We start from the raw sequence: 22,289 nt of genomic DNA, 5'->3' as shown, positions 1-22,289 counted from the left end.
TTAACGGACACATCCATATAAAAAGGTGGACAAGTAGATTCAAGCAAATATCCAAAAGATCAACAATATGGTTCATGTTATCATGGTGATATAATTTTCCACAACATAAAGCTTTAATAATAATTTCATGAAAATAAAGTATATTTTTCGTAACGTAATAGATGGAGGCGTATATAGTTTGTTAGGTTCAAGCTTAAATGTAGTCACTAGCAGCAGTGACTTCATCATGACATGATAACATGCAAAATTGTGCAAATACATCCTGGTTATCTTAAAACCGCCATTATGCAATGCATGGGACCTAGTTTGGGAAAAAAGAAACATATCTGCACCTATCTCCTCCAAAACAAACCAATAAAAGGCAAAGAGATAATGCCGTGGGGCCACCCATCAATTCACAAGCAACCTTGAACTGAAGCAAAAGTGAGGAACCGTGAGGGCATATCTGTCATTCCTAATTCTTTCAGGCCCTTACCTGCAAGCGCCCAATAGCATAACACGACAACCACACCTGAGCCTGCGGCCTCACTGCCATCCAGGGGTCGTCGTCCCCTCCCTCCCTCCCATTCCCTCTCGTCGCGGCATAAACAAACCAAGCCGAGGAAAAGCAAAGGCAAAACCCCACCTCCTCCGCTCCCCGTCCCCTGCTTTTCCTCCTCGCCTTCCATTAACCGGGGCTGTGCGCGGTGACGTCTGGGCGGCGGCGGCGGCAGAGATGGTGGAGATGGATGGCGCCGTGGGAGTAGGAGGCGGCGGGCAGGCGCCGGCGCCGGCGCCGCGGCTGTGGCGGCTGGTGGACGAGCGGTGCGACCTGCGCGCCATGGAGTCGGAGTACGTGCGGCGGTTCCACCGGCACGAGCCCCGCGACCACCAGTGCTCCTCCGCCGTCGCCAAGCACATCAAGGCGCCCGTCCACCTCGTAAGCGCCTCTGAATTGAACCTGCTTACTTTTTCCCCATGCCGCTGAATACAATCTATTTCGGCTGCTTCTTCTTCTTCTTCTTCTTCTTCTGTTTCTTGGCGTCCGGATCTTTCCCCGTCGATCCGCCGCGGCGATGTCGTGCCGATCGGTTTCTCGATTTCTCCTCCGTTTTGTTTGGTCCCGTTCTGGAGTGCTGATGCGTCTCTCCTTGATTAGGAAAGATGCCGACTTGGTTCAGAGTCACCGCTCGTTTGGCCCATTTCTTCAATCGGGCACATCCATGCCTGATTTGGAGGCCGACTTAAACTGGTCCTGCCTTCTTGTTTATCTCATCGACACTCTTTTTTCCTTGTGATTGGTCGGGGGGATCAATTGATCGGAACCACGTCGCTTTCGCTGAAAGATAAGATTTCCATTTCCTCGCAAGAAGCCTGTGATTTTTATTTTATTTTTTTTGAATCGTCGCCCAGCTTTTGCTCCCGTGTAAGGTGTGGCTTTCCGAGATGAACATGAGATGCATGATTGGTCGCGAATGATAGCCAGCAAAGCCTCGCGGATTTTTAATTCGCCTTTCTGTACCTCGTCTCACGTGGGAAGATGCTTACCGCCACCTCGAGATCCCCGCTGAATCTGCTTTTCGCGAGATTATTTTGGGATTTCTAGGTGTTCTTGCATTGGCTGCCCTGTATTCCTTTTTAGGCCTTTGAAGGTTTGTAGCTTTATTCGGCAAGTAATCTAATAGAGATGGTGGTGGAGGAGGAGATATGCTTCACTTGGACTCCACTCCTTTGGATGTGGGTTCAGCACTTGCCAGAAGATTAGATGCAATTGGTAATCTTAAAAAGAAGCAGCTTTTGCAGAATTATGAGATGCTAGCTTGTGATGCATTGAGTTGATTATTTGAAAGGAAACCATCATTTTTGGGCCACTTTCCAGCCAAAGTTACCAGCATATGCTGAAAGGATGCTGCCTCAATTTCCAAGTGTGAATATGTGTATACAGTCCATAGCACTCTCAAGGCACTATACCTCATTTTATAATTGTGTACCTCTGATTAAAAGAGCTGTCATGTTCTTCAATCGTGCTTAGTGGACTTATACACCATTGTTCCTGCCATTCTTGTGATAATTTCTGGCTTCGTTTCAGCTGTTCACTGATAGGACAGGTTGAGTTATCAGGTATAGTTAGCTGGTTAGGGTCTTTATGTAGCACAGTTAATAGAGATTGACCTGTGCGCTGGAAATTTATTTCTTGATTGTTACATGTATGCGTGTGAATTGATCCTCGTCACCTTCCTAATCATAATCTGATCAAGTAATTGTCTAACAGGTTTGGTCTCTGGTGAGGCGGTTTGATCAACCACAGCTTTTCAAGCCCTTTGTGAGCCGGTGCGAAATGAAAGGAAACATTGAGATTGGCAGTGTGAGGGAGGTCAATGTGAAGTCTGGGCTGCCAGCCACAAGAAGCACAGAGAGACTGGAGCTGCTAGATGACAATGAGCACATACTCAGCGTCAAGTTTGTTGGAGGTGATCACAGGCTGCAGGTATGTTCTGTTCTTGATCTATACTGTCCAATGTTCATCTTACAATTCGTTTGGTTCAGGCTTGGTTGTAGTTCCAAGATGCAAAGTTCTTGATATGGTAGTTTGCATCAATCATATTGATAATGATCTCTTGCTTGCAACTTCTGTATTTGATATGCTCAACAAAAGGTTAAATACTTTGTGAACATAGGGTCATATGTATTGTCAGGATTATTCATTGATCAGGCATACTAATCTCAAAAGGTCATCACCAACTTTCATGTGGCTATCACAGATTTATTGGCCTAACTGCCGCATATTTTTTTATGCATTCAGTAAAGTTATGCAAAAATTGGTTTCTTAGTTGTTGCTCAGTAGCTGCATGTCGTAATATGCAAGTGAAGGAATACATGAAACTGATTTAATCCCTTTTTAATTGCAAGGTCAAATTGTGTGCACATGACAAGTTGATTCCCACTAATTTCCTTCAATAGCCTTTCCTTAGGTACAATGCATCTGTACTTGCAAACGGCGTACACTTGAAACGCATGACAGGTGTTCTTGGCATCTGTTGTTGTGCCCTTCTCCACCAACGATAAAGAATAATATGCTCATGCACAAATAATGGTGGGCTTAACCTATCGCTTGCAAATAAAATAGTGCTCTAATGCAAAGCACCTCTAGTCTCAGCTTATGGGGTGGTTGAACATGGGAGATATTTTCCACCTCATCTCCCCATCCTGACGTCTCCTGATTCATCTTGATGTGCTGCCATGCTATCTGATAGCCCCAACAAACTGTTGTCCTCTAACGAAAAAACAAGCACCGGTTGTTGTTATATATGTGTGATGTTTGTATGTTCTCAACTGCTTGGACTAACAAGTATGGCACTGACTGACCATCCTTTGACCTTACATGCCGAATTCGTTGCATGAGGATCTGTCACTCCCTTGTCGTGCTCCATCCATTTGCTCTCATCAGCGATGGCAACAAGTGGCTATGGTCACATGCACTGCATTTGGATAGTGCAAGCCACTTGTGACTTGTCTGAATCTAAGGGATGATGTAGTTATCCGCGCGCCTCTTAAGTTCGTTGAGGAGCACGAGCACCAGCTTTCCTGTTGCGCTAGCTACTCTTATCTAATTGACGTTCTTGTCATCTTCCTTTGCAGAACTACTCCTCCATCCTCACCGTCCACCCCGAGGTCATCGACGGCCGGCCAGGGACGCTGGTGATCGAGTCCTTCGTTGTGGACGTCCCCGACGGCAACACTAAGGACGAGACGTGCTACTTCGTGGAGGCCCTGCTCAAGTGCAACCTCAAGTCGCTCGCGGAGGTGTCAGAGAACCGTGTCACCGGGGATCAAACGGAGCCCCTTGACCGGTGATGGAGATGGGTCGATTCGGAACATCACTTTCCTTAGATTGTGCAGAGCTATTCTCCAATGGAGCCCCTAGGTTCTTGGAACTTGCATGAAAAAGAGTTTTGAGGAAGTGCTACTGCTGTGCTGTGTTCAAAATTATGTTTCCTCCTTGTGATTGTGTTTGCTGTTCTTCTCCAGCGTTGTATGTCGCCGAAGGAGAAGAATAGAATGCTGTGTTATTGTAGTGATGAAGTAAAAGAGAAAAAAAAGTTAGAACTGTGAGACCCTGAACATCTGCAACCTGATCAATGTGGACTAGGGGGTTTCTCTGTAATTAGCTTCCCTCTAGATTGCTGCATACTGACTTCTCTCTGTTGTGTAGATTGGTGTAAATACATGCCCTTTGTGCAATTTCAGAGGGAATCATGAATCAGCTATGATTGTGATCGTCGAGGAAGAACCCTTGTTAGTTTCTTGAGGTACTGTAGTTTTTTAGATTAAGAGAGGTACTGTAGTTGAACTTGGTTTCCATGGAGAAACAAGACTAGCTCCCAAGCATTTTGCTTTGCTGACCTCGGCAAAAGTGGTCGATGGGGTGGTGCCGCCAAGCATGCTGAGAAGTCCAAATGTTTTCTACTGCCTAATTTTGTTGGATTCTCCCTAGTTCCAACCCTTCCAATGATCAAGGGAAAAGAAAAGGAAAAAAAAATCCTAGGCCTTCCATGCAACTTCTAGATCGCATATTGCAACATAGATGGCCCATTATGTGAAGCTGAAATGGGGAACTGTTGAAACTTTAGAAATCGAGCATGATTTGAAACTCTCCGTTATTGAGAATCAAATCCTCGTGAAGTTGAAAACCTGTTGATGGTGCAGCATTGTTTACAATATTCCATATTTTGTTTGCTTAGCTTTTATTAGTGGCAATCTCGATCTTTTGGCGTTTAGTGTCTGATGGTCACTTCAGTGGCAAAAGAAAGGTAATCGTCATGGTTTCAATTGCATGCTACCACCACGAGAGAGATTTCCCTTTTCTTCACTTAACCGTTTTTGTGGGCAGCAAAGTTTGACGTAAGGACACTAGTGGAGCCTTCATGATGTGTTTTTGCAAGCACTAGTAAAGTCTGTTTTGCGGTGTTAACTTTCCACTTGGAAATGTTACTTCCAGGAGCATAGGAATTCACAAGGAACAGCGTTTTAAATTTTTTTTTTCTGCCAAGGATTATTCCCTCACTACTCCATCTATGCTCTTTTCCTTTTGCCACTTCGGTCTTGTCGGTGCTGTTTGATTGTCGGAAACAAACCATTGAAATTCGTAAAGTAAAATACCATAAATAATCCTTAAAATTAGAAGATAATACAATTCCTTAGGTTTCAGAAGAATCCATGGATAACATTTTCTTTTAAATTTTGGAAGAGTTTCGCAATGGAACCTTTTCTTATATTACTTAACTTTAAAAGTGCATAGTATAACTGAACTCTCCTAGCAATGTGAAAGCAGTTCACCATGAGGGAGTAGCTTGACCCTTGGTACTACTTAAGGGGTGACTGCATAACTTAAAATCAATTCGAGTACATGAGAGTCTCTATCATTTTTTTTTTTGATAAAAGAGTCCCTATCATTTGGTCGCAAGAATAGAGTATATGAGACGTTGTTCACCTTAAAGTTCATGGAACTAAATCGGCTAGAACCAATTTCTAGAACAGAATTTATATTTTATTATTTTTTTGTAAGTGATCTTTCAGAAGTTGCTGATATTATTTATTTCCAAAAATTACTTTTTTTCTGAATTTCATTTCCAATATTTTTTCCATAATTCACATTACTACTGCATCTACGTCCTTTTATTCCACTTGGTCCTATTGGTGTCATTTGATTGTCAAGAAAGTACTAAAAACCATAGAAAATTGACAAAGGAAATACCACAAATTCTAAATTATTAGGAAGATGCTAAAAATTCCTAAACTTTCATAAGTATTTGTGCATAACTTCTAGACTTTGCCAAAAAAAAACACTAGACTTTGCGGCGTATTTGTTATCTTATGCAACTCTCATTCCAGTAAGAAACCAGCTCATTATAGGCGAACAACATGACCATTGGAATAACTTAGGGTTTATTACGTAACTTAAATCAATTCAAGTGGAATGCAATCCCTATCGTTCCTTCCACAACAGAAGATTGCGGCTTTGTTCACACACACTTTATAGAACTAAAATCGGACGGAACCAATTTCCTGAAAACAATCCGCACTTTAGTATAAAATTTTCAAATGTGATACATTTTCCTCTCTCTCTCTGAAGTTGCTCGTACAGTTTATAAGTTTGTGTATTCGTTTTATTTTCCTCAATTTATTTCCCAATATTTTTCTCAAAGGTCAAATGATGTTTACTTGATGAAAGTGCAAAACGAAATCACCATAGCTAGAATGATGCCAAAAGATATGATTATCCTTTTATGGCCTTTCAATGCCAGAAAGAAAACTTTGTCCAACTTTTGACCTTGCAAGATTTCGACCCATAGGGCCATATATAAGTACAAGTTAAACAAACTTTATCTCGTTCTTGTTTGACGAAAACACAACATGACATTTTTTTAACTTTATAAATTTTCCGTGACCTCCCGGGCAGCTGGGCTGGACGGGCCCACGCGCAGCCCCGGTCATGATGATGGATGGACGGTGCCTTCTCCTATCGCTGTCTTTCAACGCGCTACCACCACCAATGAGTGGCCCAAGGCACGAGGGGCCCATGATCCCTATCAACTTTGCCCAGCCAATGAGCTAGGGGAGCCTCATCCATTGTCGCTGGGGCCACCTGCCAGTGGCTCCCACCGCGAGGACGATCCGTGGTGTTCAAATCACATGGGTTGTCCAAACAGTCATTGGGCTGCGGAATTAATTTGGCGGCTGACCGATCGATGCTTGATCATGAACGTTGGCCTCACAAGCTAGAAAGGCATAGTCAAATCTTTGAACCTCAGCCAGCAAAATATGAGGTCGGGGACTAAAGATACTTTTTTGGATGGAGGTTTGAAATTTTTTAAAAAATACATAATTTAGTTGGTTGTATAGGTTTGGCAAAACCTACGCATCAGGATTTAGTTGCGTGCGTGTGTTCGTAGGAGCAAGTGTATGTGCTTGTATATGAACATCTGTGTTTGTGCAACTCTCAAGTCTGATGATGCAAGTGGCGAACTCAGGCAACCATTTTGTGGAACCTGTGAGCTGAGGCACTTTACATAAATAGTAAAATGCAACCTAGTGCGAGAATGACATAATAGGGCCGCAGGTCACTAACGTAATAATGATGGTATTGTCAACTTACAATTCATTTTAGCATAAGAAATATATATATTATATATAAAATCACGCACGATGATCAACCTTTTAAATAGCTTTGGACCTTTGCGTGCAAAATACAAAGGTTGAGGGTGGGGCTAAAGATATCTTCTAGATGCGAACTGAGGGTAGCTCAGTTGTTAAGGTTTCTTATGGTGAAATCTACTCACTTGGGTTTGAGTCCTCGACTTAGTACATGTATTTGAATTTTTATGGATTTATTCCAGAATTTAACTGGCATTGTTCTTTCGGTGATAGGCAACATATACCCGTCAACAGTGAGGCACCTGGGATAACTTCGTCAATCTCAAGCTGGCTCAATCTCTCAAGATGCGTGTATTCACATGTGTGAGTATACTTACGTGTACGTGAGCTTACAAGGGTGTCGACTTCTGTAATCTTCTGGATAGAGTTTTGAGGAAAAAAAATGAATTGTTTGGATCGTACAGGCATCCAAATCCATATAGTGACCTGCATCCTGCTGGCAGCGCCACGACCGGTAGAAGTCACCAGGCATGAATGAGACGCTGTTTTTATCAATATATCATGACTCTGGAGGCTGATTTGTATCTTTTACAGTTGATGGAGACGTTCGTGCCGACACAAGCGGCACCACATCCCCTCCAACATTTCAGCTTACTTACACACGTACTTACCCATGTAAATTGGTCATCAATTTTGACACTTGATCTCTCAGTAATCATCTTGATATACCACGTTAGTTACCTATACTAATTAAAAACTCATGTGTTTTGAACATCTTATCTACTACCAACCGTCTCGATTTTTCTACCCACGTAGTTTTCATTGTGCATCTAGATTTACATTATTATATCCAAACATATATAAAATTATTCATCTAGAATAGAAAAGTCAATACGACTTATAATTTGTACGTAGGGAGTAATTCTTTGCTTATCAAAGAGATCAGATCTGCCTTTATTTTTGAAAGGAGAGCTGAAATCTCTGCGTCTTGCCAGCTAAAAGATAGCTAGAACCAAAATGGTCGACACTGGAAACTGGCTTGGCAGAAAATGAGTGCTGCAACAGAAAATGTACTTACGAGTCCACGAAATTCCATCTTCATGGACCACTCGCAGTATATTACGGACGACGATATCCCCCGTCGTTTCCAACTTTTGGGGGCCCAGAAAGTGCACGCAGAATGGGCCTAGGGAGAGTCACATGACCAGCAGCCGGCTCACCACTAAAAGCCCACTACCGAGAGAGACTCATCGCATTGCCCTATTAAAGTGGGATTTGGCCATAACCTACTGACCTTCTGCAATTAGCTGTACTACTCGTTATACTCACAATAATGTGTCTTATTTCTTTCGTGATTTGCTCGTAACGTTTGTCTGTTGCCAGATATGTACGTTGTTTTTTTGTTCGATGCCGCATCTCGTTCACTTCGATGGAGGGCATGGGTGATGGCTCGACCAAAGCACCAATTATTCAAGAAGATTATACAGTCCCTCCATTTTTCAAATGTATGAATTTTTTTTAACTAATTTACCTTGTCTAAGATGTCATACGTTGAAAAGACCTTTTTCATTTCAAGGATGGCGCTCCCCTCCTCCTCCTCCCCTTCCCTCTCCCCTGCGTCAGCGGCCACTCCGGTCCCGGCGGCCACCACCACTGCCCAGCCTAGCTCGTCAGCAGCCACCCTAGCCACGGCGACCACCCTCCACCACCAATTGACCGCTGAGTGCCCCTCCTCCCCCTCCTTCCTCGGCTTCCGGCGGCCGGCCTGGGCTCAAATCCCATTCGGACCTCTTCCCCCTCTCTCCAGCGGCAAGACCGTTCTTTCCGGGCGGGTCCCTGCTGGTTTCTCCCTGGAGGTCAACGAAGAGGAGATGGAGTGTATTGATTACAGCTTCACCCTCTCTCCTTCATACTCGCCGGCCAGCTACCGTGACGCCCTCCTTCGCTCCCCCGCCCCTGCCTCGGGCTCGTCGGCCCCTGCGGCGATGCCGCTGGCCGTCGAGGACCAGGTGGTCCCAGGGAAGGATGGTGCCTGCGGTGGAGACTCTGTGCCTAGGGCGAGAAAGAAGCACCGCCAACCCTTTCGCTGTGTTCGGAGAAGAAACCCACCCCCGCCTTTGGTTGCCGCCTCGCCCTGCGCGGGGGACGGTCGACCGTTGTCGCGCGAGCTTGCTGCCCGCCTCGGACCTGTGCTTGCCCCAGCTACTGGCACTGGTCCTCGCCGCCGACCTCGAGAGGATGATAACGACTTCCAGGAGTATGTCTCTCGATCAACGTAGCGGTGGCTTCACCGCGAGACGGTGCAGTCACCACCCTCACCGCCGCCTCGGCGATCCCACCCGAGCTCGAGGGCCGTTGCCTGAACTGTCTCTCGTACACGCAATTGGTGGCGACATGTAAGCTCCCCCGACGGTGCCTGTGATGTCATGGCCTCTGCCACCTCACGAAGAACTACAACCGGCCTCGCTCGCTGCTGGCTACTCGGGTTGCGGCCAGGGTGGCGCAACCACCACGGCACGCGCCACCACCACGACGCTTCTACCATGACCAGGGGCCACCGACACCGCCGGTGTCACAGGTGTCGAGCCCCACCCCTTCGCCACCACCATCTCACACTTTGATGGATTCCTCTGTGGGCACCTCGACGAGTTCACCGCACCGTGCGTGGTGGTCGTGCTGCTACTTGGAGTATAGCGTGGAGGCAAGGCTGTGCCTTTCTTTCATCACTCAGGTGGGCAGCATGTCCTCTGAGTTCCAGTCGGCCGATGCCAAGTGTGCCATCGTAGCTGCGGCGGGCCTCCAAGATGACGAGGTCACGGTCATGCCTTTTCATCCGGAGAGCTTCATGGTGAGCTACCACAACCAGGCCACGAGGGACCGTGTCCTTGCTGCCAGTCCAATTCCACTAGCAGCCACCAGCTTAGCGCTGCAGCCATGGAACCGGCTGGCTCATGCGGAGACTGTCACTGCGTTCTCCAAGATGAAGTTGGAGCTCATCGGGATTCGAGCGCACGCTTGGGACTTGGACAAGGTGAGAAAGATCCTTGTTGCTTATTGTTGGGTTGAGCGGTTCGTGCCGGTGACGGCGAGCAAAGCAGACATATCCTAGTTCATGCTCACTGCTTGGACCCTGGACCCTATGGCCATTCCAAGACCCCAAGATGCAGCTCATCTTCGGCAGCCTCACCCCCTACCTCAGGCAGAAGCGTATGCTCGCATACCCTCTGGAGTTCCACCTCAAGAGCATTGTCGACTTCACGCCAAGATCGTCATCCATGTCAGGACCCTCCTCCCCTTCGGATGATAGCGACAGTGGCCCTGATGGCAACCTCGACTGGTCCTATGGTTTCCGGCAAGGAGCCGCAGGACCACAGTTGACGGCCTTCCCTCGTCGTGGGAGGGGTGGCAGTCTGGCCGGCCATGCTAGAGCTGGAGGTGGAAGTACGGCTGGGGGGATCACCACCCGCCAGATAGTGCGCAACCAGCCAAGTGAGAGCACCAAACTGCCAGCTGCCCCCGCGCTGCAAAAGCACTTTCCTAAAGTGGATTCAAACAGGCATTTCGCGATGACGACTGTCGGTGCTGAATTCACTTTGCAGCGGAACACGGGCGTGCAAGACAAGACAATGTCGGATCATCCCTGGAGAGAGTGCCCAGCCCGGTCAAGGAATTGGTGCAGTCTGTGACTTACCAGAGACAGCTGTGCGGCTTGTCCCATCATGCTGGTGCTTTTGAAATCAGTTGCCACAAGGTAAGGATGGCAACAGGGCGGGTCCAGGTTGGGTGGAGCTTCCGCGGACCCGCCCTCGAAACCGAGAATAAAACCCAACCTGGCCCTGGAACCTCATTTCAGGTAAAAATATGCACCCACCCCCAAACCCCGCGGGCCCCAAAACCTGACGGGGACTCCGAAACCCAAGCCCCTCACCTATGCCAACGCCGCCGCCGCCCCTCACCTCTACTAGCACCACTGCACCCTCCTCCTAGCCGGCGGCCGTGCCATGCCCTCCATCCCCGCCGCAGGGAGGCGATCGGTGGGTGGCACAGAGGAGAGAGGGAGGAACAGCGGGCATAGAGGTGAACAACGCAGAGAAGGGAGGGAGGAGCAGCCGGCGAGATGGGGAGAGAGGGACGACTGCTGGCTGGACTTAACTTCGGGGGCCTGTGAGACCCGTGGGCGTAAATCAAAACCCGCTCCTACCTCGACCCATTTCAGGGTCTAGAATCCATAGCCCCAAGGGGGAGAAACCAGACCCGCCCCCGCACCCGCCGTGGGTTTTGGGTCTGAACCCACCCGCCATTCCTATCACTAGGTGTTCTGGCAGCCCCAGAAGCAGGATCCGATGTGCTTGGAGGCCATACTGTTCCTACCAACGAAGGGACACCACGTGGCCAAGGATGGATCGGTGCGGCCACCTATGACTACTATGCCCTGTTATAGGTGTAAGCACATTGTGAGGAGGGACCGGCAGTGATCCTTGATCCCGTGATGGGCCACCTCAATGGGACAGAGAATGCCTGCCTAGGTCCATTACAAGCTTGGGCCGATGGACCTACAAGAGAGACGACTGCTGGGCCAAGCAGTTCAAGGAGCTAGGACCATGAGGCCAATCCTGGGACCCGACGGCCCCTAACCCATAGGCCATTGCTGCCGATCCGGCAATTGAGGGGGATACGGATGACGGCGCGAAGCTATCAGCATTCACCAAGGCTGCATAGCGCAAGATTCGCTCCCCTCTTGCATCGAGGCTAGTCAAGACGAAGTGGGTAGTGCCGACATAGCTCGGTGGTGGCAAGCGCGACCTCCCCAAACGCTACGAGCGCCTTGCGAACCACCCACTCACCAAAGTGGCCTCGTCCAAGCATGCTGAGGTGGTAATGCTGCATCGGTTTGACGTTGTGCCTGAGACTTCTCCAGTCAATTCTGAAGTGAGAGAAGCATAAAGAAGTTCTACGCAGACGAGATACGAGGGAAGCACTTTGGTGTGAGACCTGCTACTGTCCCTACGATGTGCTGCCCCAGCTCTGGGGTTGCAGGTGTAGCCACGACGCCCTTGTGCCCATGGTTGTAGAAGTTCCATGGATCAGATCATCCTGATTTCTTGGAATGTGTGCGGGGTGAACATCAGGGCCCAGCGCGATGTCGTGCGGGTGATGGTTGATGATTCTAGAGCTTTGATTGTTTGCTTGAAGGAGATGAAATTGGGGGTAATTACCCGTGATGTAATTGATAATATTACTTGGATCTCTAGGTGTAAATCTATCGGGTAATCAACTTGATCCTTTGTCTAAAAACAACATGTTCTGTGGCTAATCAAGAATAACCAAGAGGGAGAGAGAGAGAGAGATAGAGAGAGAGAGAGAGTAGGAACACCGACCATCGGGCTTGGAGGACGAGCTCACCATGGTGGTGACGGCGACGTCGGCAGCGAGTGTGGGCGACGGCAGCACAGTGAGTGGGCGGTGCAGGTGGCGGTGGTGCGTCCCGCTGTTACAACGCCTAGTAGATTGGCCTTAGGGTTTTGTCAGGTGGGTCTGGTGGGCACGGTCAACCTTGGCATGCGTGCCCTTGGCTCCCCACCTCTCTCTTTATAGTGCTGCGCGACGGGGGCCGCAACCATGAGTTGGTTGTGTGCCCCCGATCAGGGAGCGGGATCAGGGTCCAACTCGGTCGTTGGACCGAGTCGGTGAAGATCAACTCTAATAGTAATCCTATCTATGTTAGGTAATCAATTCAGTGAGTTTGAGTACCTGCCGGCATTGAACACTAGAGGGGGTGCGATGATCACTTGCAGACGTGGCATTGCCTCCCTTTCTGACTCCCGCATTGGCTATTTCTTCGTCACGACGAAAATCACCCCGATGTCCCGTGAGCCATTCTGGTGACTCACGACATTGTACGGGCCACAAGATGATGGAGACAAAGCGCTGTTCTTGGAGGAGCTAAAGGCGGTGCGCGATGAATGTGCCAGACCTTGGGTCGTGGTGGGAGATTTTAACTTGATCCTTGACCCGGCTGACAAGAACAACGCTTGCGTAAATAGAAGGAACATGGCAAGGTTCCGTCGCACGGTTGATACTTTAGAGCTCAGAGACGTCCACCTCCATGGGCGCACATACACTTGGAGTAACAAACGAGCTAATCCTACCCTGGTCAAGCTGGATCGGGTCTTGGTAACGGTTGCTTCCTGGAAGCGCTATCCTCGGACGATTGTGATCATTTTCCACTCCTGTTGCAAGCAAACACATCTATTTGGAGTAAGCCTAGATTTCACCAGAGGGTGGCATTGCTCGGAAGATGTGATGAACGCTTTCAGGCACCTCAATTGCTTAATTCTGAACGTAGCCAGAGAGTTACAGAGTGAGAGGAATCGGTGCTCGTAGCCTAAGAGGGGGAGGGGGTGAATTAGGCAACTTAAAAGCTAAACCTATGGATTCCACTAGTTGCATCAAAATGTAAAATTGATCATGCTATCTAGATGTGCAATCTACGGTTGGTCTAGTATGAAACCCTCATCTCAAAACAAGTTTTGCAACCCATAGCCAATCCTATCAAGATACTACTCTAGAAAAGTAAAGGCACACAAGTTGCAAGAATGAAATGCGGAAACGTAAGGAGGGGATGAGGGGGGAAGCAAACTCTTGACACAAGGATTTATCCCATTGTATCGGTAGGCACTAAGCCACCACTAGTCCATGTTGTTGAAGCACTCACACAAGAGTATTGCTTCCCGGTCACCAAGTCTCTCCAAAGATGCCCCTTGACTTGCCATAAAAGGCTCAGCCACTAAAGCTCACGTCAAGTCCCTCGGTCACCTTGATATTGTCTCCGCTAAGGAGCTTCTCCATGAAGGAAGAGAGTCTCCACGTCCCCCGCACAAGATCGTCGATGCTGCTCCACACCAAGCCGGAGGGTCGAAGACTTGCCGATGAGCCACCAAGGCTCCAAGGCGCCAGCATACCTCTTGTACAGCGATGGTTCACTCTAGAACCTGATCACAAGGTCGGCACACCTTCCTCTCACTTCTCTCTAGGACACTTTTGGTGGCATTGATATATTCTTGATGAGTCTTGGTTTTCAATGCATCCTAGGACACTCCAGCACATCCAAATAGGCGAGTGGTGGGGCTATAAATAGTCCTGAGGGCTCAAAGAGCCGTTGCTCCAACGGCTAGTGAAAAAGGATACCATCGGATGTTCCGATGATCTATTTTTAGCCTGCATCGGAACATCTGGTGGAACTAGCCGTTGGCTTCCCATGGATAAGTTCCTCAGGAATTCATCCGACACTTTATCCGATGCCCCCATCGAATCATCTGGTGCTGATGGTTTTCTGGCCAAAACTTCTCTGCGTGATTTCAAAGTAAATATGCTTCATCCGATGGTCAACTCCATAGGGCATCGGAACATCTAATGCTATAGAGTTTCCTCTGCCTCCTTAGTGAATTGCTCCAACGCTTGTATAATTACCCCCATCGGATCATCCGTGCACTCGAGATTGTTTCCTATTTTTCCCGTTGGACTAATTGCTCCAATGGTTGCTTCGACGCTTCTCAGGTGGGGCATCGGAACATCCGATGGTGCATTTTTTATTCCAATTCGTCCAATGCAAGCACCAAAGATACTGTCACTTGGATGGTCTAGAATTATTCTCTCTGTATTTTCTCTATCATTTGGATGCTTCAATACTATAGAATAATTCTAGATATCATGGCCTTGTCACTTAAATACCATAGCTTGGATACTCGAATACCATGGCTTGGATACTCGAATACCATGACTTGGATATCAAGAATACCATCATTTGGACCTTGCCATAATTTGGTTTGCATTCTTGGGACCTAGAAAACCTATAAGGTACCTACTAGACAAAGCATTAGTCCCAATGACTATGTTGTCACTCAATCACCAAAATCACAAACTATCACCTAATGGGGCCTACACAGAGCTGGTCGGCAAGGAAGATGGGGTCGATAAAATCATAGCTCCTGATTGCTAAGGAGCTAATCCTGTAGCTTGACCGCACCCAGGAGCTGAGGATGCTGTCTGAGGCAGAGCTAGAATTGAGAAGCCAGCTGAAATAGCTGTCCTTGGGCCTTGCTTCTTTGGAACGCACGATTGCCAGGCAGCGATCGCGCGTTCTGTACTTGAGCCAAGGCGACGCAAACACAAAATTCTTGCATCTACACGTAAACGGCCATCGACGGAAGAACCTCATCACCAAGCTGCGATAAGACAATGGCATGGTCTACACGGCGGATGAGATGGTGGAAGCACTATTCAACTAATTCGATGGTTTGCTTGGGCAAGAGCATGACAGGCCGCGCTCTGTCAACTTGGACGCACTGGGAATCGCATCGAGGGATTTCTCACTGCCGGAACTGCCATTCATTGAAGCGGAAGTGTGGCAGGTAGTTCGTGCCATGCTACCTGACAAGGTACCGGGGCCTAACGGCATGACGGGTGCCTTCTACCAATCGGCATGGCCTGTCATCAAGATGGACATCCTCCAGGTGATCAATGCCTTCTTCACGGTGGACCAGCAGGGATTCTGGTATGTCAATGGAGCCTTGCTCACTTTAGTTCCCAAGAAGCCGGACGCCCAAGCGCTGAGGGACTTCCGCCCAATTAGCTTGATCAATAGCTTTCCCAAGCTCCTCTGCAAGTTGCTGGCCAACCGATTGAGCCCACACATGAATGAACTTGTTCTCTACAATCAAAGCGTGTTCATCAAAGGGAGATCTATCCTAGAGAGTTTCAAATATGTTCAGCATTCAGCAGTTGTATTGAAGAAGCGCCATGTCCCTAAGCTGTTGCTAAAACTAGATATCTCGAATGCTTTCGATACTGTGTCTTGGCAGTTCATTTTGGAAGTTCCTGAAGGTTGGGGATTTGGTCCAAGATGGTGAGATTGGATTTCTCTTCTCCTTTCCATGGCCTCAACCCGCGTCATGCTCAATGGGCAGCCAGGCTCATCGATTGAACATTGACGGGGCTTGCGGCAAGGTGACCCCCTCTCCCCAATGCTATTTGTGATAGCAATGGATGTGTTGAATCGGTTGTTTGTCAGAGTAAGTGCAAATGGTGTTCTACAGCTACTAGGGGTGCCGAGCATCAACCACCATTGCAGTATGTATGCTGATGATGTGATACTGCTAGCTGAACCAACGGTAGGAGATGCCAGAGCAATCAGTCGTATCCTGGAGCTCTTCGGGGATGCATCTGGCCTACGGATGAACTTTGACAAATACTCCATCACGTCAATCTTTGGCACAACACAACAATTTCCAATTACCTACCTTGGAGCACCCCTCTCCATTGGAGCTCTCTCGCGATCACAATACATGCCATTGGTTGAGAAGGTAGCAGCAAAGTTGCGAGCATGGCAAGGACCGCTAATGAATAAAAGTGGTCAGTTGATGTTGGTGAAATCGATGCTCTCTGCGATGCCAGTGTACTTGACAATGTCTGATAAACTACCGCCTTGGGTGATCAAGAAACTTGGCAGTATTAGAAGAAATTTCCTATGGACCGGGAAAGACACGTCGGTAAGGGCTCCTTTGGGAACTCGGAACCCCAAGGGGATCCCATCATTTTCCACGGGCTGGAAGCCCACGCGGGCAACTCACCACGGGCCGAATCGCCTCGTCGTTTGGGAGCCTATCAAACGGGGAGGCCTGACCGCATCCGTGAGTTTTCCCCAGGGCGAGCCGTCCTCACCTCGAGGGTCCTGGCGGCGCATCCCCCTCCACGTCCAGGTGCATCATCATTAAGGTGCTGCCACCCCCCTCCACGTCCCCATCCCTACCCAGGAGCCGCTACCGTGCTCACCCCCCACCGCCGTCGCTACCGTGCTCACCCCCCGCCACTGCCGTCGTGCTCACCCCTCGCCGACTTCTTCCTCATCTCTATCGCTGACCTCACGATCGCCACCACCTCCGTCCGAGCTTCAAGATCTACTCCAGGTTAGCTCCAAGAACCCTTCCAAGTTCCTCTCCTAGGTCTGACCTAGGTCTAATTCATACGGTGATGAGACGGGCGCAGGCAAGAGGTAGTCAAGGTGCTATGGGAGATTATGGCGCCAATCTCCTAGATCTCCTGGATCTGCTAATTCTGAAGTTTTTTTTTGGTTTGATGTCAGCTCAAGTTCTAGGCCATCCTCGCCGAGGTAAACTTCAGCTACGACGTCAACAACCTTGACGACTGCTTGCTGATCTGTTATGTGCTGAATGCTGAATGCTATTTGTGAAAGGGTTGATGCAGAATCATGTGATTTGATTGTTCATCATGAAGAGAGGGTTGTGCTGCTGTGATTTGATTGTTTATTCAGTCTTGAGTGTATAAAAAATGTACTGTTTAGGATTGTGTTTGTATTTTGATGTTTCACAAAGGAAAACAATTGAGTGACATTCTTTAGTTGCACAAATTGTGACAAATTGTGACATTCTTTAGTTGCCCAAAATATATCTTAATATCTAGATAGGTTTCTAAATAGTTTGAGTGAGAGCTAAAATAGAATACTACATGCACTAAAATAGATAGGTTTCTAAGTTTAGGATTGTGTTTTGACTAAATTTTTAAAGAGTGCATCTATGTTGTTTCTCCTTTCCAGAATTCATGCAGTTAGTTTAAAAATGCATCTGAAGAACTTCTATGACTCGGTAAATGCTTCTCTTAGTAGAGCTGCTGTTAGCATTAACTGTGACATGGAAAGTTACATATTGTTTCTGTTGGGGTTGGACTCGAGCATTTCACTTTTCTTCTTTTCTTTCATCATCATGTGATGCCTCTTGCTTGTAATAATTCATTTGCAGCCTGTAGTGCTTATTTTCATTAGTTTGGGCTGCGATTTCTTGAGCTGCAGAGCATTCGACTTAAAATGCTTTTGTCATGTTACTGCTAGTTGTGAAGTGAATGCTAGAAATCATCAATCATTTGCTCTGTTCAGGTCCTTGTCCAGTTCATTTGATAGCTCAACTAAGAGCAGTATAGTAACCTGGCATAGATCGTTTGGTGGAGGAGCAGTATAGTACTGTACAATTCAAAAATTATCTTTTATCACATGAAGTAGTAACAACAGAGCTGCTCATTTGGTTAGTTGATTCACTTAACTGTAGCAAAACTTCCCAAAAAAATTAAGAGGCGCTTGGTTGTTTGAGGTTAAAGCCTCAGTGTGAACAAATCCTTGACAGAATCTATGTTGGTTGGCTGTAGAGCATATTTGTTGTTTTCCATTGACCTTGACTAAAGTTTCAAAGAGAGCATCTATGTTGTTTCTTCTTCTTTTTTTCTAGACCATATGCATTTGAGTAACATAGTTAACTTGCCTTACCATATACATAGATATAAATAATGGAATCTTGGTAGGATGAAGTTAGGAGATTCATGCTAGAGGAGGAAGAAGAGGGTGACAAGCTATTCCTAGTTATGGTCCCCGCTCTTCAGCAGTGTTTATATGAGGATAAAAGGCCGGAGCACACCTCAACTCTGCCTGGTGCTAAAAAAGTCATACAAATCTTGGAAGGCCACGAGAATTGGTGCAAAGTGGAGTTCAGGATGGAACCTGAGATATTTAAAATTATAACAAATTATCTTAGAGTGGAGAACTTATTACGTGACACCCGTGGTGTTAGAGTTGAGGAGTAGCTGGGAATGTGTATGTTCATGCTCTCTCATAATGCAAGCACCGATAGGCTAAAAAAGGAATTCCAACATAGTGGTGAAATAATTCATAGGAAAATAACAGAGTTCTTCAAAATAATTCCAGCATTGACTCATAGATTCTTGAAGCTCCCAAATGCGAACCATACACATGTAAAGATTGCATCAGACCCTTGCTTTATGCCTTTCTTCCAGAACTACATTGGGGTCATTGATGGCACTCATGTTCCTATCACCATTGCACAAGAAAGAGCTACTCCCTACAGAAATAGGAAGGGAACCTTGTCACAGAACGTCATGTGTGTATGTGACTTTGATTTAAATTTTACTTTCATCTCATGTGGTTGGGAAGGATCTGCATCCGATGCAGGGGTCCTATGGTATACACGTGCGAAGGGTTTTCATGTGCCTGTGGGGAAGTTCTACCTTGTAGATGGTGCATGTGCAAATACTTCCTCATTCATTGCTCCATACCGAGGAGTAAGGTATCACCTTAGTGAGTTTAGGAGATATGGAAATCAGTATGCAAATTACAAAGAATTGTTCAACCATCAGCATAGGCAACTACGCAATCATATTGAAAGGACCTTTGGCATGCTAAAAAAGTGGTTTCCAATCTTGAAAGTTGGGACATTTCATCCAATAGAGAATCAAATTAAAATTCCAATGGCAGCTGCAGTATTTCATAATCTCATTAGAGGGCTAAATGGGGATGAAGTGTGGCTGGATCACCAACCAAATAATATCAACCCATCTGACTATGTTGAGTTGCCAGAGGGGGATAACAACTAACCAAATGAACTGCAATCAAATGAAGGAAGCACCCTACGAGACCAAATTGCTCTTCAGATGTGGGCTGCCCGTAATAATTAGGTGAAGCATAAATATTGTCATGATAGCCTGCATTGTTTTTTTGCTTGATTGCTTATTTCTATATTATTTTCATGACATCCTTTATCTAATCTTATTTATTTCTTGCAGCCATGTCAACGAAAAGGGCCACATGGAGCTACACGTACAAGAAGGGACTTGTGGATATTCTGAAAGAGCTTACCAACGTCCCAATGTTTAAGGGAAAAAATGGGTGGACAACTGAAGGGTGGACGAATATCACAAACAAATTCAATGATATGTTTCCAATGACACATTTCACGAAGCAGCAAGTGCAAGAAAAGAAGAAAGAGCTAAAAGGAAACTATAAGATAATAAAAGGAGCGAGGAAAAGTGGTGTTGGCTGGAACGACACTCTGGGTATGATCATCGTAGAACCAAAAGGTTGGGAAAAGTTGATTAAGGTTAGGTCCCTTAAATGGAGAATCAACTTTATATAGCAGCCCTTTATATAACAGTTAACTTTTATACAAACCATCTAATCATATGTTTTTGTTGTACTTCAATAAGATAACCACAAAGTTGCCAAATTCCGCAAGAAGCCATTTCCTTTATATAACAGCTTGGAATTATTGTATGAAGGTAATCCTTTCATCTTCCTTGTTTTAGTTCTATGGTGTGGATGGTGCTTTAGAGAGTCACTTCATTGTAGATCATGTTCCTAGTTTGAACTCTTGCTATTGTAGATGCTAAGATGTTGATATTGTTACCTTGATTATTTGTTTAATAGGAAGTGTGGCCACAGGGGATTTAAATTTTACATCAATTTAGCCACCACCACAAAGAACTAAGCTGCCAACTGAACCCACTCCCCAAACAAGTATCTCAGAGCAAAGCAATCATAGCATGGCATCTATTGATAGAAATCCACTCAGTTTTGGACTTGGTGGTGTAGAAAGTATAGAAGTTCAATCTGCTCCAGCTAGTCATAATTCAGAGGGCCAAGATGTTACCGGTGGAAAGAAACACATAAAAGTCAGATGGCTGCAAAACTTGGGGATTACATTGACTTTAGAAAGGATTAGATTGGAAAAACTCTAGAAAAGTTAGAAGAGAAGAAAAGACGTGAAGAAGACTTCTCAACCGAGAAATGTATTGATATTGTGGATGCCATGGAAGGGCTATCGGATGAAAAAAGCTGATGCAAATGAAGTTTTCCAAAGTGAAACAAACAGAAAAATATTGGTGGACACAAAAAACCCAAATGTCCGACTGATTTGGTTGAAGAAAAAGATTGCTCAGGTATGTTCCCTTTCCCTTTGCTTAGGTGTGTTTGTTGGATTAGGCTATTTCTATGATCTGCTTCATTTGAAATGTTGTACTGACATGTGTCTAGAGGAGGCAGGCTGCTTAGGAGCAGTTAGCCAGTTACTAGCTAGGATGCTTGGTGGTTATTTAACTAGATATCTCATTTGAGTCAGATAAGTTAATTTGGTCTGTCATCAACAAATTCCATATATGCATGTCTCATGGCTTAGTACATGTGTTCTGCTTATGCTTAGTTCTTTATTCAAATTTACCTTTCAGTTCCATTCCATATGTGCATGTACAGTTTATATATATAATAATACTGACTAGTGCTTCCTGGGAGGAACACAGTAGTACTTTGGTATTTTATCCTTTGTCTTATTTTTTTCAAACTGAATCGGCAACTTCAATTCTTCTTATAATTTTATCTGAATGTTCATGCCTGGTAGCAAATTACTGGTGTTTATTGTCTCAGGATAATGAAAAATTGATCCTAATTATTGTTTTATTGTTTATTTTTTAAAATCAGTGAGTGTTGACTGGAAAATGGTGGTTTCATTTTCTTAATCTCTTGGATAATGGTGGATAATGGTGGTTTCATCGACTGGAAGGGGTGATGAGATGCTAGAATTTCTTATATAGCAAATACTTGCTGGATCTGGTTGATATTTGAATTAAACTTTGCATGAATTGCAATATATATGGATGTATGGACAAGAGAATTCTAATTTGTCTTGGATGTGTTTGTTCTATGTGATTGGCTTTTTTGTTTCAGTTCAGGCTACAACAATCAATGGATTACTGCATATTATTCAGACCCTCAGTTTGGTTTATTCTTTCAATAATCTGTGGCTGATTTAAATTTCACAGAACCTTGATTGGTTGATTATTGTGGTTTATTCCTTCAGTAAGCTAGCCAATTTGGTTATTTCCTTCAGTAATCCTGGCAATTTCACTTTCATCCTGCCAGCCAAATCACAAATCAATTTTTATCCCTGTTGGGCTGCCCTTGGAGCCCCAAATAGCCGAAGCTGGGAGGGAGGCTTTTCTCCCCTACCTGGGGAGGGATGCGGAGGCCCAGGAAAATCAACCTGGGGATGTGCTGCTCGGGGCTGGTGGCCCCAATGCTTCCAAAGGAGGCCTAAGAGGGAAGAACGTCGTAGCTTGGCCCATTGTTTACCGCCCGACAATGTATGGAGGGCTGGGTGTAACTGATCTCAAGCTTGTTGGATTCGCATTGCGAACACGGTGGCTTTGGCTGCAGAAGGTGGATGAAGGGCGCTCATGGTCAGCTCTCCAAATCCAAGTTGAACCTGAAGTTCAAGCCTTTTTCAGAGCATCAATAACAGTCAGCA

General features: G+C 46.1%; 2 protein-coding genes across 2 annotated transcripts; both read left to right on the top strand.

Moving 5' to 3' along the window:
• The first annotated feature begins 532 nt into the window (after positions 1–532).
• Positions 533–4,092, top strand: LOC117850185 (abscisic acid receptor PYL3). Its single transcript, XM_034731994.2, has 3 exons — positions 533–919; positions 2,252–2,467; positions 3,619–4,092. The coding sequence occupies exons 1-3, from the start codon at positions 716–718 to the stop codon at positions 3,832–3,834; spliced, it is 636 nt and encodes a 211-aa protein (XP_034587885.1). The 5' UTR covers positions 533–715; the 3' UTR covers positions 3,835–4,092.
• A 14,271-nt stretch (positions 4,093–18,363) lies between these two features.
• Positions 18,364–19,587, top strand: LOC140221316 (uncharacterized). Its single transcript, XM_072290778.1, has 2 exons — positions 18,364–18,639; positions 18,925–19,587. The coding sequence occupies exons 1-2, from the start codon at positions 18,520–18,522 to the stop codon at positions 19,585–19,587; spliced, it is 783 nt and encodes a 260-aa protein (XP_072146879.1). The 5' UTR covers positions 18,364–18,519.
• The last annotated feature ends 2,702 nt before the right edge of the window (positions 19,588–22,289 follow it).

This window comes from Setaria viridis, chromosome 1, assembly GCF_005286985.2.
Source record: "Setaria viridis chromosome 1, Setaria_viridis_v4.0, whole genome shotgun sequence".
Lineage (NCBI taxonomy): Eukaryota > Viridiplantae > Streptophyta > Magnoliopsida > Poales > Poaceae > Setaria > Setaria viridis.
This window is presented reverse-complemented; position numbering and strand designations above follow the sequence as displayed.

Bases quoted from the DNA above. Each gene is read 5' to 3' on its own strand.
- LOC117850185 (XM_034731994.2), top strand. From the start codon at position 716: ATGGTGGAGATGGATGGCGCCGTGGGAGTAGGAGGCGGCGGGCAGGCG. The intron at 920-2,251 runs GTAAGCGCCTCT...ATTGTCTAACAG, and splicing joins TCAAGGCGCCCGTCCACCTC to GTTTGGTCTCTGGTGAGGCG. The intron at 2,468-3,618 runs GTATGTTCTGTT...CTTCCTTTGCAG, and splicing joins GAGGTGATCACAGGCTGCAG to AACTACTCCTCCATCCTCAC.
- LOC140221316 (XM_072290778.1), top strand. From the start codon at position 18,520: ATGCTAGAGGAGGAAGAAGAGGGTGACAAGCTATTCCTAGTTATGGTC. The intron at 18,640-18,924 runs GTCATACAAATC...AGATTCTTGAAG, and splicing joins CTCTGCCTGGTGCTAAAAAA to CTCCCAAATGCGAACCATAC.